Here is a 26,107-nt window from a genome sequence, read left to right as displayed (position 1 = left end):
ATAGTTTGAGTATATAGTCATACACACTTCTGGATGTGTTGAACCTTTACACAGTTTCTGGTACAAAACTGGGAACTTGCATATGAGAAAAGTACTACAACATGCTGCACTTAGCACCATCTTCTGCTAAAAAAAAACAAAAAAAAAAAAAAAAAACAGTCAATAATAGACAAATATCAAAACACATTATTGGCTTTTGAAAATTTATTACATTAAATAAAATAAAAAAAGCAAAACTGAAGACTTGTGTCCTAAATACCCAGTAGTACTACAGTGGTCATTTGTTAGTGTAAAAAATAAAAGCGTTTTACTATTACAACACTGATTCTTTGTGTGCAAATCATAAACACCTACCAAAAGAAATAAAAATACAAAGTACAATGGGAATTTGCGTCGTGGCTGTAGATGCTTGTTCACACTTGCTGAAGAAGGACTGAATGTTTTGGTGCTGCCTGCTGCTTTACCAGACTCCAGAGAAGAGAAGGCATTGAACATGTAATCCCTGTTGCAGAAAACTCAGACAGAGGCTGGTAGAGCTTTTGATGTCTGAGGGAGGAAATGGAAATAATGCCTTACTGTTATTTTTTTTGCTATATACAGTCAAACTTAGGTATTATACATTTATTTAATGTCTGCCTATTGTACTGTCAACAGTGTAGCCTCTAGGGTCATAGTAATTAAAGGCCCTGAGATATTTTTGGTACTTGTCTAAATTCAGGAAACCATGCCACAGCAACTTACTTGTAAGCAAAGGTTCCAATTGCTAATGCAACCATCAGGACACCCAGCACTATAGCCACGATTCCGGTGATGAAGAACCTGGAACCTGAAAGTCGCGAAATATGAAAGGTAATGGTGCACAACTTCAGTGTATCTAATTGTGGTTTCCTAATATACGACACTCCACGTTCGTATGCAAACATACTTTAAACAGAAATTAGGGACACTTATTACCCAGAATTTCCATAACTGGTGTAACAGGAGCTGAAGTACAGTATAATGGTGGAGCAACGAGGACCCCCAAAGCCCGGTTTAAGAAACATTCATTATGTTTTAAAATAACGGAGATGCACAAATAAGGGCAAATAAGAAGATGCTTTATATTACATGTTAAACTCTGTTTTCTGATCAATTGCATTGTTTATTATAAGTTTCATTGAGCTAGAACTTAAAAATAAAAAGGAGTACAAAGTACACAAAAGTAGAGATGCACGAGGTAAAATATTAATCCAGTAAATGTGCTCCTTTTAAACTTTCACTTTAGCAAAATTACAAAAGTATTTGCCTTCAAATGTACATACCTATCCAATGTACTATGCATTTATTAAGGCTATAATGTTCCTATTATCATTGTCACAAGACATTTTGCTTAATCAACTCTGTTTTATAAAAAAAAAAAAATACTCCAATTTTCCTTTTAGCACATCAATCTATTAATATAATTATGCTAATGAGTCAAGCAATTAATTAGGCAATCAAAACAAGTTCAAAACAGCGCGTGCTCAACCCTGATTGGTGGTTGGTTGCGCGCTTTACCGTTTTATTTAGCCACTCATAATAATAATAATAATAATAATAATAATAATAATAATAATAATAATAATAATAATAAGCTATTGGGTAATAATAAACTATTTGACCTTAAAATGTAAAAAGTACAGATACGCGAAAAAGCTACTTAAGTAAAGTAACGAATTACATTTACTTCATTACTGTCCACCACTACAATAACCACATTGGTTAAGAGTCATGTTTTCTATTATTTTTTTTTTATATATATATATTATGAAATCATAAATGACAGGAACCATTGCAGCTTTAATTTGATAATGTTTAGTATATTGTAAAAACAAACAAAAAAAACATTATTGTGAACATTATTATAGAACTATAACTATTACTATATAAACTGTCTGCTTTCATATATAGAGTGCTTCAGGTAGTTATTACTTACCAGTGTTTACATTTAACCTGGTACTAGTGACAGCAAGGCTGACGTCGTTACTCATTGACACGTTAATGCAAAATATACCAGATTCATGGAACACGTGTCTGAGAACGTGCATGCACTCTGGTAAAGCGCCTACAGCACTGCAGATGGTCTTGCCTGGAGAAATGCAGTCGGATATCACAGTGCATATGTCTGTAGGCAAGCTGAAAGAGAACAAGGAGGTAACTGGTGCATAGGTTTGCCTTCTATGCAGTGTCAATAGTGCACTAACGCCGGTGAATACCTTCCCTGACAGGAAATGATGAAATCCACAGCATTTTGTTCGAGAAAAACAACATCCTTCTGGATGATCTTCACCTCCTTGATGCCTTCTGAGGAATCAAGAGAGTATATCAATACTTGATTAAATCACAGAGCCTCTGAATTGTCAAATCGGATTAGTCACAAGGTGTTGATTTTCAGTAACAGCACTTCTGGCAAAAGTGGAAGAAGTCTCAAGAGTCAATTTCCCTTCCAAGGCTTAGTTTATGTTTTCTTGCTAACATAGCAAGTTGCATTGTGTGTGTGTGTGTGTGTGTGTGTGTGTGTGTGTGTGTGTGTGTGTGTGTGTGTGTGTGTGTGAGTGACATCAAATGGGATCTGGTCTGAAGAAAATTGGAAAGACACATATGGATGGATGGGGGAATGGATAGATGGATTCTCACCAGTGGTACAGTACTCTGTTTGGAAGCATAGAGAATCGGGATAAATCTGTCTTTCTTTCTGTACTGATAAATGACCACATCCATTATATAGGAGCTGAAAGGAATGCCTTGAGTGCTGATGGCTTGGGAAGATAATGGACCATCACTACTGCTTATAGCCATTGCTTATAGATACTCTAGTATAAGTGATAGATGAAACTTGTTTATCTCATTGGATGTTCAACATTGTAATCAGTTAGAGTAGAAAAACCAAGTGTGATATTGATTAATAAAAATAAATGGTACTTTGTGGTATTCGTTAACAATAAGTATAAATGTTTACTTATACGGTTAAGTAAGATGGTATTTTAGCTGAAAAACTCACCAACAACTGTGATCTGTGTGGAGAAGAAGCCATAACGGTAGACCACACAGTCCTGGTCAGAATTTGGTGGCTGTTGTTTTTTCATTACAATGGTATCTTGGAAAATAGCTTCAATATTCCTCACTAGAAATTTTTAGATTAGGTAGAATTGTATGGATAATAATATCAAGATTTAGTACATATGGTAATAAATTATTGGTTAAAGACTATATTTCTGGACAAATATAATTAACAAATCCATCAAACCTCCATTCGTATCCAGCTGGGGAGATGTTTTCATTTCAGCATTGATTGAACCGAAATGTTCCATTGACTCTGTGGTGTCTTTATATGACCTTTCTGGGTGAAACAAGACAAGTGAAATTAAGTTTGATCATTTTTGGCCCTACTCTGGTACATACAATGTAATTTTGACCCTACCAGTTGAGATAAGCCGAACAGACCCTGCATGTCCTTCAGAGATAAAGAAATCAGCATTGGCGAATGTGGCTGGAGGTGGATTTGGAGGAGTAGAACAGGACATATTTGGCATAGCAGCCTGGACAACAACATGGGGTTTAAAAAAGCCAGTTTTGGTGTATGTGTGGGTGACAGTGGGTTCTTTTGAAATCACAGTGCCACTGGCATCCCCAAAATCCCAGTTAAAAGTGATGTCAGAGTTGCTCAAATAGGAACTTGGGTCATGGACTGCAATGGCAAAAGCAATTGGATGGTTTTGGGTAAATGTCTGGTCCCCTTCATCCTTATCATTTACTTGTGTAAGAGTGACATCAAATGGGATCTGGTCTAAAGAAAAATGGAAAGAATTTAATTATGCAGAGAGCTTGTTGGGTTATTGGAATTATGGATGGATGTGTATGGGTAGATGGATTCTCACCAGTGATACAGTACTGTGTGGATGCATAACCAATCGGGATAAATTTGTCTTTCTTTCTGTACTGATAAATGACCACATCCATTACATAGGAGCCGAGAGGAATGCCTTGAGTGCTTATTTCTAGGGAAGATGACAGACCATCACACACCTGCCAGTACTTTCCTAAGAGAAAAAAGTAGAAAGTTAAAGCAAATTGGACGTATTTTTATGGGGTTGTTAAAAGAATACTTGATTCTGATTGGTCAGATGCTGATTACATTTCTCTTTGTTTTTTAATGTTCTCATTGTAATATAGTACTGTTTCTGCAGTTGTATGGTTGACACACCACATAAGCAAATATAAATGGGTGTTCATCAGGACAAATGGATTTACAATATGATAAGTTGTTCAGTAATTTAATAATTAATTTTTTAATTGTATCAAGATGCCTAGGATTAACTGGTCTATTGATATGCAGAGAGTAAAAAGAGAGTCTGAATGTCTGAATCTTAGCACTGGACTTACCACAGGTTTTCCACACAAACACATATAGTGGTTTTTGGTTTTCACAATTGTTCAGCGGAGAGCCATCAGGAAAAACAGCATCCTGCTCATCAATGAATTCCTGAGGGTAGACAGACTCGCCTTTCTGATGTTGGGTACCTTGAAAGATTTTACCATGAGTTGGTTTTACAGTTCAAGAGACAAGAAGATTACTGAGTATTAACAATCTTCTCTTCTTCCTTGTTTTTGATAGGTTTAGTGGAAGGTTAATGCTCAGGTGCTTGAAGTTGGATCAAATTAGTATTTTGGTAGTAACAATAAACATGGGGATTTAGCAGACAGTCCACATAACAGTGTATAATCAATGATATGGGAATTTTATTGTAGCGTTTTTGGGAGGAGCCTGCGGTCTCAGCAAAGTTGTAATTTTAAGTGTATTTATTTAATTATTTATTCTTATTCTTTAAACAGTAATGTGTGTTTTTTGTCTTTTTTTAATTTACTTTTGTAGAAACAATTGTTCATAGCTATACTGTAGAGATAACAAGAACTTACTTGTTTTACTTATTATGTCATTCTTAATCAAAATACATATTTTTTTACATGGGAATTTATTAATGTAGGCAGATTTGCTTTGCAGCAATACAATTTGGGACATGCTCGAGATGTGGAAAATACTCAAATTCAAATTCATGTGGAAAATAACCGAATTCAGGGTATTAGGGAATTAGAAAATGTGCTATATGCCCCTACATAGTCTCATGACATGTCATACATGTATTATTGACAGAACAGCATCAGACGTACCATTTACAAAGCAGTATTTTCCCCAAACAACTTCTCCATTGGGCAGCACTAACTGGTTCTCTGGGATAATTATATCAATAGTGAAGGTGACTTTAGCTCCACTGAGAGTTGGGGCATCATTACGGACATCAAATTTCACCTCCCCACCTGTGGGCATGCAAACAAATCAGTTTACAAGCAAAACATGTACATCAATATGCTTTCACTGCTAGACTTCAAATGGAGGTGTAGTTTATGGGGTTTGTTAACATTTTTGAGTACACTTTCGAGTATTTAACTGTTAAATTAGGAAAATGGTTACAGTATTATTCTTGTGATGGACAAGCCGTCCATCCAGTTTTCCTGGCATATGCTAAAGATCGAAAAGGACCCAGAGCAGGATAAAGTGTTTACTGAAGATAAATTAGTTAAAATAAATAAATAAAAAAGAAAAAAAGAAAATAAATAAATATATATATATATATATATATATATATATATATATATATATATATATATATATATATATATATTTTTATTTTTTTTATTTTTTTTATTTTTTATTAATTAATTAATTTCTTTCTTTCTTTATTTGTTTGTTTGTCTAATTTTTTTTAAAGACAAGGGCACCTGTCCAGCTGCTTCTGTAACGTGGATCTCCTTTCTTCCACACCGGGTACATTTTTGTGTTCCATGGCTGATATCGTATGAATCTAGGTTTAGGTTTGCTTTTCTGGAGTTGCTCTGGAATGAAAAGAAAATAAGGTATACATAAGCATCAGCTTTTGGTTGTCTATTTGTCTATCTACTATTTTTTCTTTTTTTAAGGACCACAACGCCTCAGTGACTAAAGATCACCTGACCACACACTCTAACTTTTCCAGTTAAAACTTGCAGATTAATTACAAATTTAGCTTTACAAAGCCCTGGCACACATCTGGCAGACCTACACATGGTTTAAGGCACTAAGTCAAATCACCACGAGGGATGAGTTGTAATATGTGGTATTATGAATTTGCTGTTTGTTTACTATGAAAAAAACCCACCCTTGTATTCAATTTTCAGTTTCAGTAACCTTGGCTTGAAGATTAGTCCAGATAATCAACTGGATTTTGCCTCCAATTACTTTGATACTATCCTTTTTTCTGTATGAGTTTTTCTTAAAGAAGGCAAATCCAATCCTCTTTCTATTAACATCTTCAAACTCTAGGTTCATCTACAATCATATATTGAGGTATTGTCATTAGATAAGCTGTGTACATACAGCTAGTTTGCATCCTCAGAGTTAGAATGCTCGCAAACAGGAAAGATTTGGAATAAAGCTGTGAAGCTGGTGGTAGTTAGTTAGCTAATGTTTCCCATGTTTTTTAGTACATTGGGGAAAATAAGCTGCTAATTTGCTATCAATATCAAACCTTTGCCTGTTGTCTTGAGTGAATTCGTGGTAGGAGTGAAAAAACATCTCAGAACACTTGTACTTGAAAGTTTACTACATTTTAAGGTAAAATGAGGTATTTTAGCTTTATGAAGCTTTTGCTTATAGTCATTCTACTAGAAAAAAGTGCTAGTTTATTTAAATCGTTTACTGTATATACACGTCTTTTTTTCTTTCATTTGGCCATGAGATGTCAGTGTTGTAACAGCTCAAGTAAAGTCTGTCTCAATTTATATATATTTTTTAAATGTAACAGAAATCTTTCATTATCACAAGTCACAAGTTATCATGAAGTTCTTACCATATGCTTACAATGAAACATGCAATGTATTAAACTCTGCAAACGATAGTCTTCCTTTTTAGCTGGTTTTCTAGGCTAAAATACCAGAATTTTAATTAACCTAATAAATCTGTAAAGGTTAGAAAAAATATTATTGCTGCATTAAGAATACTTGTTTATGATGGGAAACAGCATGAATAGGACTCCAATCAAAAATTCAATAAAATAGCACATGATACTTGATAAACCAGGAAGGAATTGAACAGGATGGGCATGGGGCATACATTTTAGGAAGGTTATCAATTAAGCAGTTTTTGGGTCTTTTAGATTAATTAAAGAATTATAACTTTATTTTATTGATTTTAAGTTACCATTAAATATCCTTGAACAACCATGACCTGATGGTGACTATGACCTTTCTTCACCAGGCACTAGTTTTTATTTTTTCTCTTCACTGAACAGGACAAAAGAAAACGCAGGTTATCATTGTTATCAAGAAAAAAACACAACTACACATTGCCATGAAGAACTCATTTTTGACACTGGAGACTCCAATACAATTTTATATAATAAATGTGTCCTTACAGAAAACCTCACTATACAACGTATTTTAGTCATTTCTATAGAAATGTAATATATTACAGCATACACATTAATAACATAAACCTGTAATTAGTCTCGCAGTAGCACATACTCACACTGATACTTACTTGACAGGACCTCTGTAAAAAAGAGCAGTAAAAAAAATCTTGATAAAAGCTTCATTTTGCTATTTCACGCCTAATGAAAACGGGTAAATTCAAAGTGAATGAAAAATTTCTCTTTATATATATGATACAAGCTACCCAAATGTCTGACATCATTGAAAAAGTATAACTGGCCACTCCTATAATGCCTGCACACACACACACACACACACACACACACACACACACACACACACACACACACACACACACACACACACACACACACAATTGATGTCCTGCTTGAAAGCGGTTCACTCGTCATAATCAGATTAGGTAGTAAATATTGTCTACATTTCTATATTTCTGTTTGCATCCTGCAGGTATAAACGTTACACTGCATTCTGTCACATAATGAAAGGACATTTCTTTACGAATCCATACACTACATAGATGTTGAAATGTGGAGTCAGGAGGTGTATTTTATGCTTTTTTTTGTTTAATAAAGGGGGTTGAGAAGTTAATCCAGTGTTAAAGTCAGGTGGGTACAAAGTCACGAGAGCTTTAAGCTCAAGCCTCAACTAATTCGTTATTTGTCTTTAGAATCCTCATGACCTCATTTGCATGGTTGAACTACCACTATTCACATCCATATGCACTGCCACCTTACCTTCATTCTTTTTCTTCTGTTTTCACACTATACACAGTGTTTACACTTTTGACAACTTTTACTTATGCCACTATACACATTTTACATTTATGGCATTTGGCAGACACCCTTATCAGGAGCGACTTACAATGAACTCATATATACAACTGAGCAGTTGAAGATTAAGAGCCTTGCTCAAGGGCCTAGAAATGGGAAATCGACAGGGCTGGGATTTGAACTTACAGTTTGGAACCACTGAGCTACCATATCCCCTCTAATGCCTGCTGCTTGTGTTAACAATGTTTACACCCCATCCATCCATCCAATCCATCCATCCATCCATCCATCCAATCCTTTCATCCATCCATCCATCCATCCATCCATCCATCCATCTATCTATCCATCCCATCTTGTTTATAATGTTACATTACTTTTAGTATAATATCTATCACTGAAAGTCTGAAAAGAAAATGAATGCTATCACTTAAAGAATGAATGCCGTCATGGTCATTTACATTTACCGTTACTATCGTTGAATACCCATGACTTCATGGTAACCATAATCAGTCACCACTCGTCCTCGTCCTGTCTCTCCACTGAACAAAAGAAATGCAGATTTAATCATGTTAGTTAGGTTTAGTTATCAGGATGACATAAAAAAAAGTATTATTGACACTTTTATCCAGAGTGTCTTCTAAAGTGTTTTGAAGTCTTTATCAATAAATACATTCTAATGCTGGTTTAGTAGGTCACAGACTAAAAATACCATGAGGTTAAAACTCTTCTGGGAGAAAAAATAACTTCCCTCCCGAAAGAATAGTAGTTTTTCCTACCTTGCAAAGCAATAGATCATTAGACATCGTCTGAAGTCTAATGGAGGCTCAGTTGTTCAGATATCAGGTGAAAGGTCATTTCACTAACTAGGTGAAAGAAGAGAGAAAAGTCTGGAAGCATGCCTTCTTATCTATCTATCTATCTATCTATCTATCTATCTATCTATCTATCTATCTATCTATCTATCTATCTATCTATCTATGTTCTGTTGAGTCTGTCTCAAAACATCTCAAATATTTAACACAAATATAACAACAGTATTTTTATTTCAACATCTGAGCATCATTAATAAATGTTATTAGCATCATGAACAAATCTTTCTGGAAATACATAAAAAAACAATTGTAATGGCTCGTCTTTTCACACTATTACAGCTTTTAACTTATGATAAAAGTTGCTTTGTAATAGAGTTTACTACTGTATATTATTGTCTTATTTATAAATTGAGTTGATTAGCTTTTAAAACATTGAAGTTTAGCATGAAGGGATTAAAATAAAATGAACTATCATGAGGAAGTAAGCAACGAATGAGTGGTGTAACGCAAAGCACAAACTAATTCTTTTACTAGAGCTCCATGTCCTGAAGTATTAAATCCTCTTTAACCACAGTAACGAGGTAAAGTTTGCAAATTTTAAATAATTAAAAGGCCAACATGCGTTACATATCTGCTTAAAGCATGTTATACAATACTGACACCATTTCAATGTTAAATATGGTGTCAGAGATTTAATGGGAAAAAACTGTTACAATAGAAACGATAATGTATTCGAATACATGCATTAATTGAATAAGATTTGGCAAAAAAAAGCTGCTGTTTTAAAAAAAAAAAAATTCTATATATATATATATATATATATATATATATATATATATATATATATATATATATATATATATTATATTCATACAAAGAATCAGTCCAAACAGTATTTATGAATATAAACGTGCTCTTGTATAATCCTCAACTAAGAACGGATGTGAAATGTGAAAGGAATTTGAGATTAAAATGTTAATTAGAAATATCTAACACTGTAATCTTACTGTAGCAGCATTCAGCATTAGAACATCAATAAAACAATAAATCACAGAGCAGCTTTAACCAAGAGGAAAAATGCCAGGGATTGAAAGTCAGGATCAGAATCAAGCACTTGTGACTCTTATTTGCCAAGATTTCAGGATTTACACTTGCTCCACAAAACCCAAAATGCAGGCACAAATATGAGTCTTAAAAAAAAAAAAAAAAAAAACAGCAGCACCTGTCTAAAGCAGGAAATCAATATCCAAATGCTAGATAACAAGACAGGACCACTAGAAGGCATGTTCTCATAAAACATTTATTTACATGAGATATCAATCACATTTAGAAAAAAAGGAACAGAGTTCACAAAGTTTCTTCTGCCAAGAAATGTTTCCAAGAATTCATATCTGAAACCTGAGAGTTCGTGTGGTACCACTGAACATAGTGTGGGGTGTACAATCCATTAAAATGACTATTAAAAAAACCTAAACAAAACAAAAGTACTTTACTTTGCAGGCGTAAAAAGATGCAATGGTGATTGCACAAGACCAAGATTCAATGTTTCCACATCCTCATGATGCCAGGAATCTGATACAACAAAAACATCCCCAAAATAAAAATCTTGTGTGACCCCTTTATCTCCAGCACCATCTAGAAAATTCAGTAGGGAGAGTTAAGGAGCTTGTGTGCTTCATGCTCTTGGTAATGAGTCATGGCAGAATATAAGCTTGGAGGGAATGAGTGGTAATAATACTCTGAAACTAAACAGTACATTATTAGCATGCTGAGCTTATCGTGAATGCGTGTCTAATGCTAGGATGGATATGATCACGATCCCTCCTATTAAAATAAAGTAACCAGAGGCAGGCAAGACATTTACAATGATATGAGAGTAGAAATTCTCACACAAACTCAAAGTAAAAATCTTTTTCAAATTTACCCAGAAAAAATAAAACAATAGGCGGTGGTTATGGACGGATTTCTCTATATGATCTACATCCTCTGTGCTGCATATAGCTTTGGTAGACATATTCAAGCAGATTATCTGAATATGGGTTATGAGTTTATAAACATTTATAAATGCTTCACACTGGCTTATGGTCTCCTCTGTCAATACATTATAATATTCTTGGGGGGGGGGGAACCAAACAAAAAACAAAAACATGCACAGTGACTTTTTTTTCTTTATCATGTGATGCACAACATTCCTCCATAAAAATAATAATAAAAAAACACCACATTAGATACTGCCTGGGTTGGTATCAAAATAAAAAGGATATTCTGTATATATTGTATTGAATTTCGAGCACAATTTACAACCATTTAAAACAATGACTGCTTCCACCAAGGGCCCATAAATTCTTCATAAAAACATAAAACATTTTTTTAAAATGGGAAAATATCACATGTCCACTTCAGATCAGGAACAAATTATATATATATATAAATGAAACGAACTAACTGAATTTAAAAAATATTTTGACGCAGTAGCTTAAAAACACAAATGACTAACACGATGTAAAACAGAGCTAAAATAAAAAAAATAAACAAACCCATAGTTGACTTCCAAAACGAAAAAAAAAAAAACAAAACTAAATACAAACAAAGCTCTAGTCACGCTTTTAAAAGACCATCAATAAATATTGTAGTTTAGAAAAGACACTAATTGTTAAATTCTTAAAAACTCAGATGTAAAAACAAATCTTTCATTTTTCTTGTCAACAGTTACTCAAAAAGGATGACCAGTAAAACAGAAAAGGTTCCCCTTATTCAGTCTCTAGTACAATTCCTAGTATTCACCATTTAGACATAATGCATATATAAAACTGAGTGACAAAAATAGTATATACATTTTTTTTAAATAAATAACATTTTATTTTTGCATTTTTTTTTGCTAGGTTTTAATAGTTTATATTTTATAGCCTTTATTGCCACACAATCGGGTGCTGTGGTACCACCCATGCACAAGGACACCAAGAATCTATGATTGGGGTGGATTTAAACAGGTTAAAGCAGAATGTGCATATTTATATAGTGGTATGTTCATTTCTCATAAATCTTAATGCACATGAGGGGAAATGGAGAGGATGGAAGGGTGAGATCTGGGAAGCCTGTGATGGTTTATAGACAGAGTATGACTGTTCATTCGGGCAGCGGTGGAAGCCGTGGAGGGGGTTCTGAAGGAAGCGGAGGAGGTTGTGGGTTCGCTCCTTTTGAGCTTGCGCTGAATCTGTAATCGCCGTACTGGGAGTGATAGTTAAATATTTGTGGCTGGACTGGCTGCACCCCCTGGGCACTCAGCAACGAACTCAGCATGTCAAAGGTGTCCTGGAACTCGTTGGACTGACCTCCAGTGCTGCCGCTGTGCCCGTTGGTGTCAGCCTTGTCAGTTTTGGAGTGTGGGAAACTTCCCTGATTGTGTGAAAGCGCAAGCGAGGGCAGGATGTCTGCAGGCAGTGCGGGCAGCTGGTATGAATTCCTGGACAACTTGCTGACTTTCGATGGGTGAGCGCTGGATGAGGGCTCGGAAGAGTGATTTCGCTTTCGGGACGACGAGGAAGATGAGCTCGTTCTCGCTGTGTCTGCTTTTTTGCTACTTGTGGAAGCGCTTGTAGAGCTGGAGTGTTTGTGTGTAGATGAAGATGTAGAGCCACTCCCTGAGGAGTGGTGATGGTGATGATTGTGGTGGTGGTGATGGTTGGACCGCTCTCTGTGCTTGTCTTTGCTCTTGCAATCATCCCCTGACCCTGATCTTTTGTCTGGGAGGCGAAGCTTTAATTTAAGGTCCTGCTCGGCTCCTCTGTTGTTGTTCGGCAGACGCATTTTGATTGAGCCGCGGCCCTGCCTCTCGTCTAGCGGGATCTTCAGTACGATGGGCTCGGAAGAGCTCGAGCCAGCTTGCTGCTGGTGGTGGGTGTGGTGGTGTTTCTCTTTTCGTTGCTGGTTCATGAGGGCCTGGGCAGCTGTGGCGTACTCGCGCTTTACAGAGGCCTCCATGTTTTCCAGCTTCTTTTTCTGTGCGGCGAGTTCGTCTGCATGCTTTGCACGGTACTCGCTCAGGGACACTCTCGTGGGAGCGGGTGGTTCTGGTGGGTTAGGCACTTTAAAAACAGGCTGCTTGTCCTCCGTAGATGATGTTGAGGTGGGGGAGGAAGAGGCTGAAGGCGGAGCCGAGAGGCTCATCAAGCCGGCCAGTGTGCTTTCAGAGGATGCCATGGAGATCATGCTCATCATAGTCTCCGTCTTGTCACCCTCTTTAGGCTTCTTTGCTGTTTGACCTGATGCCTGAAAGTGGAAGAGAGAACAGTGAAAGGTATGTCCCTTTATATTTAGCAAGTTAATATCTGAAGTAGATTTTAAATTACTATTTAGAGAATGACTTACTTTCCAGTTTCGAATGCGTTTTAAACGGCTTGGTGTCTTTTCCAAAATCTGAAGAAACTCATGCGTGAGCTCTGTTACACATTTGAAGATAATGGATGTTTAAAATTGAATTGAACAGATGAGTTCAACAAAAGTCACTAAACCACCAGGTTCAACCACCAGAAAACTAAACTATTTCCTAACCCCTGCTTTAAAGGTTGTGCATAATTCACATACCATCCAGCAGCTCGAGAGTGACTTTTCGGTCAACGTACTCCCACCAGTGCTTGCTGTCTGTAGAGACGGGAATTTCCCAGTTAGACCACTTGCAGGCCAAATGAATGCACACACACGCAACTACGGGTGGACTGTACTGCAGGCAGAAAGTGGTCAGGTGCAGACTGAACAGCAAACGGGAGGAGAAGAAAAAAATGAAAGAGAGAACATTATGAAACACCCACAAGCATGACAAAGCATAAAAAACAATCAGCTTGCGGTCGGCAATAAACCAAAGTATTGTACTCATAAGAAGAGGAAAAAAAGATTTAACGAAAAAGAACTGTTGTTTTTTGGCAAAGAATTAACACACCTGTTGGTTGCCATAAAATATGATGTCTGGGCCAGGTCCTTACTTGCTGAAATCAAGAACATCCCAAATGAAATATCGCCACTCAAACATGCCAGCATTCCACATTCATCTGGGAGGATAAAACAAGTATGCAATTTCAAAAGCAAAAAAAAATGTTAATAAAAAAAAAAAACCATGGCACTTACCTCGTACAAGCTGTGTACACTTGACAACATGCGTGTGAGGATGATCAATGGTGATGTCAAAAGCTGAAGTGACAGGAGAAACAAAGAGAGAATAGTAAGAGCCAAGTTCACAAACAAAAGTGTCAGGCCTGCTAAAGAGCTGACAAACAGACGAGTATAAATATACAGCACATAATAAACTCACAGAGTGGTAATGTGTAAAAAAAAAAAAAAAAAAGCCCATTTAGGAATGTGTAAAAGCTTTTTTCTGATTATAATCATGGGCTTTAGCTCTTCAAAAGATTCAAGACAGGACAAATATGGATGAGCGAGTTAACGAGAGGATTTTCTCTGCAAATTCACTGCAAATGTTTTTGAGCCTCTCGCACTGTCAAATCCACTCTTACCCGTTAACAACAAAGAAAACAAAAATAAAGTGCGCAAAAATTATGCAATCATGACTGCGAAAGGAAAATGCAAAAAGGAAATGCACGCACACAGAAAAGGTTGAATTGCCAAGTTGACATAAGGGAGAAAAAACCAACAACAAAAAAATGTAACAATAAAAGAAATGAAAAAGGGGAGTTACAACAATGGCTGTTTATGTGAAACACTTTGACTCCCGGGACTCGGCTGTAAAAGGCCGCAAAGGAGATTATTCTCTCGTTGCTCTAACATGGTGGTGGTGGCGATGCATCGACCCACGATTGCCAGTTCCAAACTTACCGAGGGTCTGAAGTATAATGCTCTCGAGCATGACCAGGTCTTGGGATTGCTGCAGGTAAGTCTGAGATCGAGAGGACAGGCAGGTTACTCACAGGGTCTTATGCACTCATATCACTCTCTCTCTCACAAGTACCCTGTTACCAGCCATTCAAAACTTCACAAATAATTATCACCTCCATCAATACAAACATATCCACACACACACACGGCAAACAAACACACATTCACACTGTATAACAAGTAGAATGTATGCAAAAGCTTTATTGCAAGATTTGAATATGAAAATTACTGTTTAAAGAAAGAAACTATTAACAGAAATACAGAAAAGTTGTGTGATGCTGTTTTGCAAATTCGTCTTTAATATTTTTTGTACTCAATAGACCTTATTTAGCAACCATTGAATACAATTCAGTGCAAGTTCCGGGAGTTACGAAGGTACCAGTGATCACGTTCTTCGTACTTATAACTGTTGGTAAGAGTTTACCACCTATAGATGACCAAACATGTTCAGGTTACAGCTGATTTATATTGTGATGTACACAAAAATGTATAAATGAAAGCTACAACAAAACAAATAGCTAAATAAACAGATCAAAAATGTTAACTTGGATGCATCGCATCAGTTAGCAGTTTTTTTTTTTAATCATCATAGGCTTTAGATTTCAAAAGATGAATGTGTCAAAATTTTAGTCGTGAACAAAATTTGATACCCTACTGCCTTTATTTCTGCAAGTGTACCACAAACAAAACCAAAGTGTTCTAGAGACATGCCTGAATACAATTCTTGTACATTATCTGTGCACGCAAAAAACAAAACAAAAAACCCCCCAAATACTTAAAATTGAGGACAAAGAAAATCACAGACTAGAGTTTGACTTTGCCACAATCTCCATAACCAGATTCTCTGGGTCAATACTTACATCACTCCTAGAGTCTAGAGGAGTCTCCTGTGGATTGAGACAGGCATGGGCCACCTTAATAACATGCTCCAGCTTGCGAGGCTGCTCTTCAACCTTTGCAGCCAAGAAAAGGGCAGCAGGGGCGATCACCTGGAAGAAAATAAAAGCAACAAAAAATAAGTTTTTTTCATCCAAAATGACTGGAAATCTGAGCGTACATTTTTTATCAAGGCCGGACTTACGTTTCTGTGGAAGCGAGTGAAAGACTGGATCATGTAGAAGCGATGCATGTACACTATGGCAGTGTTAATCGTGAGCTGAGATCTGGTTCATGTTGGAGTTAAGGACTTCTACCCATACAGTAAGACATAAAACACAAGGAGCATGAAACAGACTGGGCATGATTAAGAACTATCCTCTGCATAGAGAGCAAGGAATACTGAAACTAATAGTTTTGGCCCCTTACAGAGCCCCGGTCTCAGGATCATTAAGTCTACATGCACAGTTTCTGTGGTTAGTTCTCCCACATGTCTGAAACAACTTACCTGCTGAGTTCCTTCTAAAATTAAAAGTACTAGTATCTAGAAGAATCAATGTTTTGCAGGTAAATGGTGGATTTCTCTTCTGTTCATTTTGTTAATAAAAAATTATTAACATCTCTATTTTGGAACATACAGTATGTACATATTTTTTTTTACAGCTGCATTAAAAAAAACAATTTTTACACAGTACTGTGCATGAAATAAAACACAAAAGTGCATGAATATGGAATAAACAACAACCAGAATCACAGCATTGCAATGATGCATGTTCGTTGGTTAGAATGCATTGGAAACGAGTGAAAGAGAGCAAAAAAAGGGACAAATACTGACGTAACATAAAAAAAACTAAACAAAAACAATAATAGTACCAATGTATGCAAGACGAGGAGCGAAAACAATGCACGGTTGCTCAACACCGAAGGTGAAATCGGCGCGCGCTAGTCGTGTTGAACCGAAGGCACGCGCAACCATAATCATATACACATATTAGGAAATATACGTTTCTTCCTAGATAAATAAATGCAACATTTAGCAGCAAGGGTCAAAACCGGTGTCTAATCAGAACGAAAGCTAGCCAGCTAACCAACCAACATCACTAGCTAACCGCAAAAACCAAACAGCCTAGCATGCTAAACAGAAGGTCGCCAAGAGAACAAAATGCTGTTTCTTGCAACAGCATAAATGTAAAAGGATTCAATTGTGCAGTTTTGCGGCAATAGGGCGAAAAAAATATGATATAGTAAGTAAAACTTGCAACGCTCGAAGCGGTGAGGCCTACTCATCCTACAAGCCTTAGCTCGGCTAGCGTTAGCGAACAATCCCGGAGCTCCTTAATGCTTCCTTCGACCCCCGGTTTTTCCGTTTGACGCTTCCATTAGCACATAAAATCATGTGCAGAACCTTTACGCACTTCTTATACCCGGAGGTCCAGTCGAACGCAGCCGAACCGGATCCCGACGCCATTTTTGTTTTGTAGCTAGCAGGCTAAGCAGGGAGGAGAGGAGGAATCAAAAAGGATACACATTGAGCCGTTGCCCCATGTCCTGGAGCAGATTAGCCGCCTGTTGTCTGTAGGATAATTCTTTGTCAGGGTCGAGTCCCGCTCTCCGAGACGGACTGTTTTCGATCTGTTCGCGTGTGAAGTACCATTTATTCTTTTTTCCCGAGCGAGAATTTTGCGGAGCCGCCATTACTGAGCTATAGACTTGTTTTTTTTTTTTTTTTTTTTTTTTTTTTTACAAAGCTCACTGTGTCACAGGAAACACGTCACAGTGGCAACCCCAAACACCCCGCCCTCCACACGAAGAGGCCGCACCACTTCCGGAAGAGTGCAAAACAAAGATATTGCCATGAAAGACCTGGAAAATAAAGAGAATCTTCTCTTAGTTTTTATCCCAGAATATGAAATGGCTGTTCACTAACATTCTTAAATATGACCTGATTGAGACCCGAGGTAAAAACGATCATATTTAGTGTATTTTCTCATTTCATTCATTATTTGCTCTATGTTGTGTGTGAACCGGTTTGATAGATTGTAATATGTTTAAGTGTAAGTACACATCTGCAGGATTTGAATATGGACCAACACTTAATCTTATATTTGTATTCTGTTCAACTAACATCTAATATCATTCTGAATATAATTATTGAGCCTTTCATTACCTAAAAGTATTGGTCCTCATCAGTGGTGGACGAAGTACCCAAATCATGTTATGGAGTAAAAGTAGAGATACTTTTGGCAAAATGTTATTCTAGTAAATGTAAAAGTGCTCCCTTTTAATGTTCACTTTAGTAAAAGTACAAAATTATTTGCCTTTAAGTGTACTTAAGTATTCAGGGTTATGATTTATTATGGCTATAATGTTCCTATTATTATTTTTGTCATAAGACTCTTTTCAACTACTTAAAAAGTAAAAAAAAAAAATCATGCAAATAATGGGTCATGGGTGTTGTGGCAAGATTCAGGACTTTCTTCCATCATTCATTTCTCTCAAAATGTTTTGCTTGCTGTTGAACTGTATGTTCGCAAGTAGATACTACCAAGCGGCAATGACTGATTTCGCAAAAGTATAGTACAAAGTCAGATATTTGACTTTAAAATGTAGGGAAGTAAAAGTCTCCCCAAATGGAAATACTTCAGTAAAGTACAGTAACAAATTACATTTACTTTGTTATTGTCCATAACTGGACCTCATCCAGTTTGTAACAAAATCACACATAATCTTTGTACTATGTATCCTAAGACAATGTGTTAATATACATTTTAAAATCTATGATTATTAATTAATTAATTTTAAAGAAATATATATAAATATTATTTTATAATAGTAACATTCACAAAGCAAAAGCATTTTGCTTTAACCTCCTGAGCTTTGGTTTGGCTTGCATTTTAGATTTATTCCAGTTATTTGGGGTAAGGAAGAACCAATAATTATAATAACCATATATTTTCTTTGAACATGAAGCTCTTCTTGGAAAAAAAATGATGTCACTTATGTGGACACTCGGTCTGTATCTACAGAAAACAATAAAGACACCATTGTGCACAATGTCCACGTATGTGGACACCCAGGTCGTAGGAGGTTAATATAGATTATCTTATCTAATATTTTCATACATTTGTATATTTGTATACTTGACCAAATTTAACTATATAAGTTCAGTCAATGTCTTTATCTTTATTTATGAATTTATTTTATTTTTCCCGTTTTTAAATAGAGTTTTTATATTTCAATACCACCAACACACCATGACAGATTCCTTGTACATGTAACCCATGATACTTGGCATTAAAGGTGATTCCTATAATTTCAGTAGTATTCTTATGAGTCATCGATTAATATTTTCACCTTTCTCTTACTTTACATTGTGACCTTGCTTTGGTTTCTTTTATAGTCTCCTGCTGTTCACGTCATAAATTTACCATGCTTTATTGAATGTGTTACCATGCTTTATATCATATCCTCACCTCACTGTGTTTTACTCCATTTGCGTTCCATCTTGCTTGTACCGTTCATGTCAAAATTTTGAAAACACCTGGTCTTTCAATGTTTTTGAAAAACATATGGATGTTCCTTTTGTTTATATGGAACAAAATAGGTAAATTAACAGTATGAAGATTTTCTTATTTAATTTACTTATAAAATTGATTATATAAATGTTAAACTTTATTTCATTTGAAAAAATCTTCCCTAGCATGAATAACAGTTTTACACACTCCGGGAATACGGACAGCTAATTTCTCCAAACATTCAGCTGGAATATTTTGTCATCCCATTTGTAAAATTTGCCAAAGATTTTTCACTATTTGGCTGTTTCTTTCCGATCCAGTTCATCTTGGAGCAGGTCAGAAGGATTTAGGTCCAGTGACTCGGCAGGCTATTCCATGATTCATTCATGGTTCAATTCTTGGGCGTTTTTGCCTTTCACTTAGTTTGTTCTAAACAGAACCAAAAAAAAAAAAAAAAAACATGCATGTGTCTCAAAAATGATGAAGGCCTAGGTGTTTCTAAACTTTTGTCAGGTACAGATCTCCAAAAAAAAAAAAAAAAAGTTAATTTAGGACTATTTTTCCTGTATTTCAGAATGATCAGAAGTCTGTCGAAAGATGTTCAGTCACTGTTACGCTCTGGAGTTGCCATTTTCTCATTGCAGCAATGTGTGGAAGAGCTTGTACTGAACAGCATCGATGCCGGAGCAACATGTGTGGCTGTAAAGATGGACATAGAGGCCTGCAAACTTCAGGTCATAGACAACGGCTCAGGCATGGACCAAGAGAACATGGAGAAGGTTGGGATCAGGTATTGCACAAGCAAATGCAGCTCCATTGAGGATCTGGATAATCTTTGCTTTTATGGGTTCAGGGGAGAAGCAATTGCCAGCATGGCCTCCATGGCAACCATGGTAGAAATCACCTCTCGAACCAGGACCTCTGTGAAAACCTTTGTTAAAAGGTTTCACGAAGGTAAGCCGGTGAATGTTATTGAGGCAGAGACGACTCGCCCTTCGGCCGGGACAACGGTGCAAATTTTTAACTTCTTTCACAACATGCCAGTCAGGAGAAAAAGGATGGACTCTGCACTGGAGGTTGAGCGTATTCGCCAGAGAGTAGAGGGCATATCACTGATGCATCCGTCTGTGTCATTAACTGTAAAAAAAGATTTTTCAGACACGCTGCTGGTACAACTTCCTAAAGCCAGGAATACTTATTACAGATTTGTTCAGATTCACGGTTTGAATAGAGCCCAAAAGCTCAGAGAAGTAAATTATACGTTCAGACAGTTTCAAATGACTGGGCATGTTGGCAGGGAGGGACACTATAACAAAAACTTGCAGTTCCTCTTCGTGAACGGACGTCTTCTTTTGAAAACACGTCTTCACAAACTACTCAACTGCCTCCTCCGGAGACTGAGTAGTGGCCAAACCAACAATCCAAATGTGTCTGCTGTCATCTCAAGCCCTAAACAAAAAGGCAGTTCTGATTTACATGGAGTTTACGTAATTAATATTAAGTGTCCGTATTCGGATTATGACGTATGCCTGGAGCCAGCGAAGAGTCTTATAGAGTTCAAAGACTGGGATGGCATGCTCTTGTGCATCGAGGAAGGAATAAAAGTGTTTCTCACAAAGGAGAACTTAGTATCTGAGTGTTCTGTGAGTGACATTCAAATCTTTAGGAACAAGGAAAGCAGTTCAGAAGGATATGTAAATACTGAGACTACAGGAAGTTTTCCAGTTCCGGAACCAAACATTGCGCAAGATAAAGAAATGCCTGAACCAGTGCAATCAAATACAGAGCCTGAAACAAATATAGATCCAGACAGCGAAAAAGAAGTCATGAACAATGATTCCATTGATGCACCTTTGCATAAAGTGCTTGAAAACACGAAGGGCACTATTAGCAATGACAATACCGCACCACCTTGTGCTGGCAGCAACGAAATAATACGTAGTGAAAATTCCATTATTGCTGTCATTGACCCTAAAGAGGCATATGATAGTTTGAAGAGATTCACTGATCCAAATCGCAGCTGTGCACCGAAGAGAAAGTTGAGTTTACCCCATGCTCAGAGTCGGACCCACTGCTCCGACTGCGGCCCAAAGATCACAAGGGTCACGCCCCAACGCAAATTAACACTGTCTTTTGAAACAGGGTCTCTTGACAAGTTCAAGAGGTCGTTTGGAAAGGAGGTTGAAATAAAACCCCAAACAATGAATACACAAATCCCAGCAGTTTTATGTCCGTCAGACTCCTGTGTCACTTCTGCTTTGGACCCAAGCAGTAATTTGGTCTGTTTTGAAAAAGAGCCAGTTAAAGATATTGGAGGAGATTGCACTTTCTCAAAGGACAATTCTGTCCTTAATACGATTCAATGTTCCTCAGCAAGCAAGAGGAACAGAATATCATTAGCAACAAAGCTCTCTCGCAAGGTAGACCATGAAGATACAAAAATGACTCTTGTCCATGAGACACTGTCTAACCCTGTAACAAAAGCTACAGATTCTATAGTGAAGTTCTCAAATTCTCTTACAGTGAACAATGACGGCGCTATGGCTGAGAACTTCCTAATGACTAAGCCGCATGAGGGTGACCGTTCAGATGAACCCGCATTTATTGCTCCCAACAGACAGGAAACGTCAACAAGCTCCTTCACCTCTACCTCCGAAGATGCTGAGCTCATCAAAAATACGACATCCCCTAAGCAAGATAACTCCAGAGGTCAAATATTTGACCCTGCATCACAACATGACCCATTGCCCTCCGAAAAAGGAAATGGGGAACAGACCACAAATGAAATCCAGGGCCTGGAGAGTGATGAGACTGAGCCTGTTTCAGGTGACTGGCTAACACATTACGACGATTCACTGGGAAAGTTGGTCTACATCAATCAAGTGACGGGTCTCAGTAAATACGAGGATCCGTCACTAAAGGAGACTCAAGTGCCATGCTCCAGAAACCTTACCAACATGGCGATCAGTGTTGTTTCAAAAACAGGTAGGAGGCACAACTACCTGTGTACTATCAATCCATGAAAACTCTAGACTATCGTCTGTTTCAAGTCTTCCAAGTAGTGATATGACAAGTCACACTAGTTATCTGTAAGTCGTGCCTTTCTGCCTGTAGGATTTGAGTACAGATGCTACCCTTTTCAGACAGACCTTGTATTGCCCTTTCTCCCCAAACCCAGAGCTGAGAGAGTCCATAGCACAAGCATAGAAAATGGAGGTAATGCATGTCACAGGTCAGTGTAGGCATAAAAAAAAAACACTGTGTTGTTTACGCTGATTGAAATTTTTGTTTTTCTCACAAACAACGTCAAAGGTCCCAGTTCCCTATCGACTCTTTACACTGAGTGGAATAACCCGGTATTTATACGACCACCTCAGGTAAGAAAGTCCTGGCCTATTTAACACTAGACATGTTTCTTCACCTATCAAAGCGTGTTGGGTAGCTGGGGTTGATGCACAAAGTCAGCCAGGATACAGCGTCTCTGAAGCAGAGAGGGTTGAGAGCCTTGCTCCGGGGCCCAACAGAAGATTAAACCCTGACCTTCTGATCAGTAAACCCAGAGCCTTAACCACTAATATACCTTATAATGTTTAGAGACATTAGGAAGTTGTAACTGTACGATATACATTTATGTAGCTAGTAGAGTTTGCTGATCTGCCACTAAAGCTATTACAAAGCCAAGGTTTATGCACATCTGTTTATTCAATGTTGTTTAATTTGTTTAACTAGTGATCCAAAGAAGATATTTACTATTGTTTTGTAATGGAGCTTAATTGTGTACACCACAGGCCCCAAAATTGTTACAGTTGCTTCAAACTACAAGTGACATACAAAACTTGACAATTACTACAGTACATATAGGGTTACATTTCCATTTACACCAGAGAACAGATGGTTGTAAACTGTCTGCTGTGAATTCAGGCCTGGTTTTATGTGCGAGTAAGCCACCATCTGCCATTGATCTTGTTGTAAGTTGCATGCAGAGACACCATTTGGCAAAACAGTCATTGCGAGGGAACATTGTGAACAGTCTTTGTACTGCATTCTGTTTTGGAAAAAGTTGCAATATGCCACAATACTATATTATCTCACTTTATCTCAGTGTTTCTTGTGCTTTTAAAGGTTGCAATGGATGTGACAAGTGGCCATGCCGAAGGCCTCGCTGTAAAAATCCACAACATTCTCTTTCCCTATCGCTTCACTAAAGAAATGATCCACTCAATGAAGGTAGGCAGTTTTCATGAACCTCTTAAAACAACATTTTGGCAAATGGATTGTTCATAGGGTCCCACGTGGAATTCCTGCCCCCTCATTCTCGCTTTTTTTTTTTTTTTTTGCCTCAGGTTATTCATCAAGTAGACAAGAAATTTCTTGCCTGCCTCATTAAAACTACAGTCCAAAATACCACCGGGTCTAATGAAAGTGTGTTTTATATGAAAAGTCTATTTTAATTATTAAGGTGGGACTTCGTAATCTAAGCTGTGTTTATTTTGATTTATCAAGGAAACCTTTTAGTACTAGTCGATCAACATGCAGCTCACGAAAGGGTTCGATTGGAGGGGCTTGTGATGGGTAAGCATGGGATAAAGCCGCTTGCTTTCACTCACAGTTGTGTTTAGCTGCATACAGCTGTTCAAATTTATGTAGATTATAAAACCTGGTTGTATTTTGTATGCACCTCCAAAGAAATGCTAACACATGCATGTGGTGCTTTCTGTCTGATTTAGAATCTTATGAGGACCACCCGGATACACCAGGTAATAAGAGGCTGTGTGGATCGAGTGTAAGTCCTCCCCTGGAGATCCAGATGACTGAGGAAGAGATCAGGTTGCTGAGGTTAGATTTGAAGAGTTAAAGGAAAAGTCATTTTCTCTCTTTCAGTGTTTGTTATATTAATGAGAAATCCAGCGAGGACGTAAAAGAGATGCTGGTACAAATGACTGACTCATAGTTTAAGCATGTGATACATCTATACTCAGCTCGCTTGGTTATGAATATACAATTTAACTAGCGTAATAGTATTGCCTGCGGTATTAGCATTAAATATCCGTTCCACAGGCAAAAGATTAAAGCGCTGCTGCATTTCTCTTTAGCTAGAGATGAATTGAGGGCTAAATACAATTAATACTGTACTTAAACACCCTTATGGGTAATGCAGGAAACTGTAACTTAAAGTGTGAGTAGACTGTTAGAAAACGTCAAAAGCAAAAAAAATAAATTTATTACACAATCATTGAAGGTTATTTGGTAATTGTAATGATGATATAACCAAAGCATTGAGAGTGAATTTTTCTATTCGAGAGTGAATTTTTTTTTTTATTATTCTGCAGGTTATATCAGAGTTCTCTAAAAGACAAGGCTCTAGAAATAAGCTTCCCTCCGACCAGGCAATCGTGTGTGCTTGTGGAGCTACTCCCCACATGCTTCGTAGAGAAAGAGAACACAGAAAAGCGGCGTGGTAGACGTAGTGTCATCCAGTCAATCGCAGAGGTCAGGATCATGCTCTTATAAAGCTTTTTCTTTTCTCTAAGGATATTAAAATGCTTAAATAAGAGTTCCTTTTTTTTCTCCCCCCCTTATGTCTGTTCAGGAATATTTACGAGAGCACATTGAGGTAAGTCTCAGATTTGTACAAAGACACATTTTTGGTGATTAAGTGTATTTTAAGAATTAAGATATACATCATTACATGACATAAGTAGCTAATTCAGTATTTTAAATGTGAACTTTCTTGTGTTCTTTATTAAGTTATGAAGTTTTTGGAGCCACCGTTTAAGTCTTTGTTAAAAGTTAAGACGTTTCACTTGATCTCCCTTTTTTAGGCTCTGCAGTCAACAGGAAGTCTAAAAGGCACTTTACCGTTAACAGTCCACAATGTCCTTGCTTCACAAGCTTGTCATGGTCAGTGTTTTGCATTCAACTTGCATGTTTCACAGTGGTGTGTATAATGAAACACACAGAAGAAATAAGTGCCTTGAGATCATTGAGACTTGTTGAACATTTTTCATGTGGAAATTTTATCACAACAGGAGCAATTAAGTTCAACGATGAACTGAGTAAAGAGGAGTGCTGCAGTCTGGTGGCATCCCTCTCATCCTGCCAGTTACCTTTTCAGTGTGCTCATGGACGACCCTCCATTCTACCTCTAGCTGATCTTCTCCACTTAGAGGATGAACAGGTGTTTCTCATGACATTTCCTTGCTAAAATGTACTAGTCTTTATATATATTTATTTTTTTAATCCAGTTGTTTGCTAGTTATTATTATTATTATTATTATTATTATTTTAACAAGTCAAACTGATTATAATGTAGTGAAATTTGTTTTTTATACAGATGTGTTTCTTTAGTGAAGATTTGACAGATGTAATGTGTTTTTTTTTTTTGTTTTTTTTTTTGGAAAGATGATTTATCACTCAGCATATTTCATTTCATCCACAGAGCCTCCCCAAACCAAATCTCAGGAAATTGAGAAGAATGTACAAGGCATGGCAACTTTATGGAAAAAAATAATTTTGGACAAAACATGAAGTTCAATCATTTTAAATTAAATTATTTATTTTAATAGAAATCTGTGTTATTTTTTCTATTTTGTCATATTTCATATTAAAAACAAAACACTACTGGTATGATCTCGTATGAGACTATTAGAAAGGTTGCAAGATTGATAGGTGCATCGGCCAATCTCGAACAAACTCACTATATCTTTGTCCAATTATATGACTGAGAGAAAGGAAATTCTCCAAT

General features: G+C 36.9%; 3 protein-coding genes across 7 annotated transcripts; 1 reads left to right on the top strand and 2 right to left on the bottom strand.

Annotated features, from left to right (window-relative positions):
* Nucleotides 1-103: 103 nt before the first annotated feature.
* On the bottom strand, nt 104-7,665 carry pmelb (premelanosome protein b). Of its 2 annotated transcripts, none has more exons than XM_083569616.1 (12): nt 7,592-7,665; nt 5,797-5,910; nt 5,188-5,334; nt 4,402-4,539; nt 3,897-4,058; nt 3,440-3,805; nt 3,266-3,358; nt 3,020-3,142; nt 2,235-2,322; nt 1,955-2,154; nt 742-826; nt 104-546 (listed from the first exon to the last, which is right to left on the bottom strand). In XM_083569616.1, exons 1-12 carry the CDS (start codon nt 7,644-7,646, stop codon nt 414-416), a joined length of 1,704 nt encoding a protein of 567 aa, XP_083425742.1. In that variant the 5' UTR covers nt 7,647-7,665; the 3' UTR covers nt 104-413. The 2 variants fall into 2 exon arrangements, with proteins under 2 accessions (XP_083425742.1, XP_083425743.1); XM_083569617.1 differs by having other exon boundaries at nt 7,580-7,633.
* A 4,275-nt stretch (nt 7,666-11,940) lies between these two features.
* ccnt1 (cyclin T1) lies at nt 11,941-17,612 on the bottom strand. Of its 2 annotated transcripts, none has more exons than XM_083570343.1 (9): nt 17,373-17,612; nt 16,053-16,134; nt 15,832-15,960; nt 14,912-14,972; nt 14,207-14,269; nt 14,022-14,067; nt 13,670-13,833; nt 13,454-13,524; nt 11,941-13,354 (listed from the first exon to the last, which is right to left on the bottom strand). In XM_083570343.1, the coding sequence occupies exons 1-9, from the start codon at nt 17,540-17,542 to the stop codon at nt 12,212-12,214; spliced, it is 1,929 nt and encodes a 642-aa protein (XP_083426469.1). In that variant the 5' UTR covers nt 17,543-17,612; the 3' UTR covers nt 11,941-12,211. The 2 variants fall into 2 exon arrangements, with proteins under 2 accessions (XP_083426469.1, XP_083426468.1); XM_083570342.1 differs by having other exon boundaries at nt 14,022-14,130; nt 17,373-17,601.
* A 37-nt stretch (nt 17,613-17,649) lies between these two features.
* Nucleotides 17,650-25,931, top strand: mlh3 (mutL homolog 3 (E. coli)). 3 transcript variants are annotated; one of them, XM_083570339.1, is made up of 13 exons: nt 17,650-17,805; nt 19,937-22,347; nt 22,477-22,578; nt 22,675-22,739; nt 23,485-23,589; nt 23,706-23,784; nt 23,866-23,934; nt 24,090-24,198; nt 24,693-24,852; nt 24,953-24,976; nt 25,185-25,263; nt 25,392-25,540; nt 25,802-25,931. In XM_083570339.1, exons 2-13 carry the CDS (start codon nt 19,938-19,940, stop codon nt 25,871-25,873), a joined length of 3,423 nt encoding a protein of 1,140 aa, XP_083426465.1. In that variant the 5' UTR covers nt 17,650-17,805; nt 19,937; the 3' UTR covers nt 25,874-25,931. The 3 variants fall into 3 exon arrangements, with proteins under 3 accessions (XP_083426465.1, XP_083426466.1, XP_083426467.1); XM_083570340.1 differs by lacking the exon at nt 22,477-22,578; XM_083570341.1 differs by lacking the exons at nt 25,392-25,540; nt 25,802-25,931 and having other exon boundaries at nt 24,953-25,060; nt 25,119-25,209.
* The last annotated feature ends 176 nt before the right edge of the window (nt 25,932-26,107 follow it).

The sequence above is a fragment of the Silurus aristotelis genome (genome assembly GCF_946808225.1).
Source record: "Silurus aristotelis genome assembly, chromosome: 19".
Lineage (NCBI taxonomy): Eukaryota > Metazoa > Chordata > Actinopteri > Siluriformes > Siluridae > Silurus > Silurus aristotelis.
This window is presented reverse-complemented; position numbering and strand designations above follow the sequence as displayed.

Excerpts from the sequence above, each read along its gene's own strand:
- pmelb (XM_083569616.1), bottom strand. The coding sequence starts at position 7,646 with ATGAAGCTTTTATCAAGATTTTTTTTACTGCTCTTTTTTACAGAGGTC. Across the intron at positions 5,911-7,591 it reads TTTTACAGAGGTCCTGTCAA|AGCAACTCCAGAAAAGCAAA; the intron begins GTAAGTATCAGT and ends TTTTCATTCCAG. Across the intron at positions 827-1,954 it reads CAGGTTAAATGTAAACACTG|GTTCCAGGTTCTTCATCACC; the intron begins GTAAGTAATAAC and ends CGCGACTTTCAG.
- ccnt1 (XM_083570342.1), bottom strand. The coding sequence starts at position 17,542 with ATGGCGGCTCCGCAAAATTCTCGCTCGGGAAAAAAGAATAAATGGTAC. Across the intron at positions 16,135-17,372 it reads ATGGGGCAACGGCTCAATGT|ATCTCAGCTCACGATTAACA; the intron begins GTATCCTTTTTG and ends AACATGAACCAG. Across the intron at positions 13,834-14,021 it reads TATTTTATGGCAACCAACAG|TCTGCACCTGACCACTTTCT; the intron begins GTGTGTTAATTC and ends TTTGCTGTTCAG.
- mlh3 (XM_083570339.1), top strand. The coding sequence starts at position 19,938 with ATGATCAGAAGTCTGTCGAAAGATGTTCAGTCACTGTTACGCTCTGGA. Across the intron at positions 22,740-23,484 it reads TATTTATACGACCACCTCAG|GTTGCAATGGATGTGACAAG; the intron begins GTAAGAAAGTCC and ends GTGCTTTTAAAG. Across the intron at positions 23,785-23,865 it reads TACCACCGGGTCTAATGAAA|GAAACCTTTTAGTACTAGTC; the intron begins GTGTGTTTTATA and ends TGATTTATCAAG.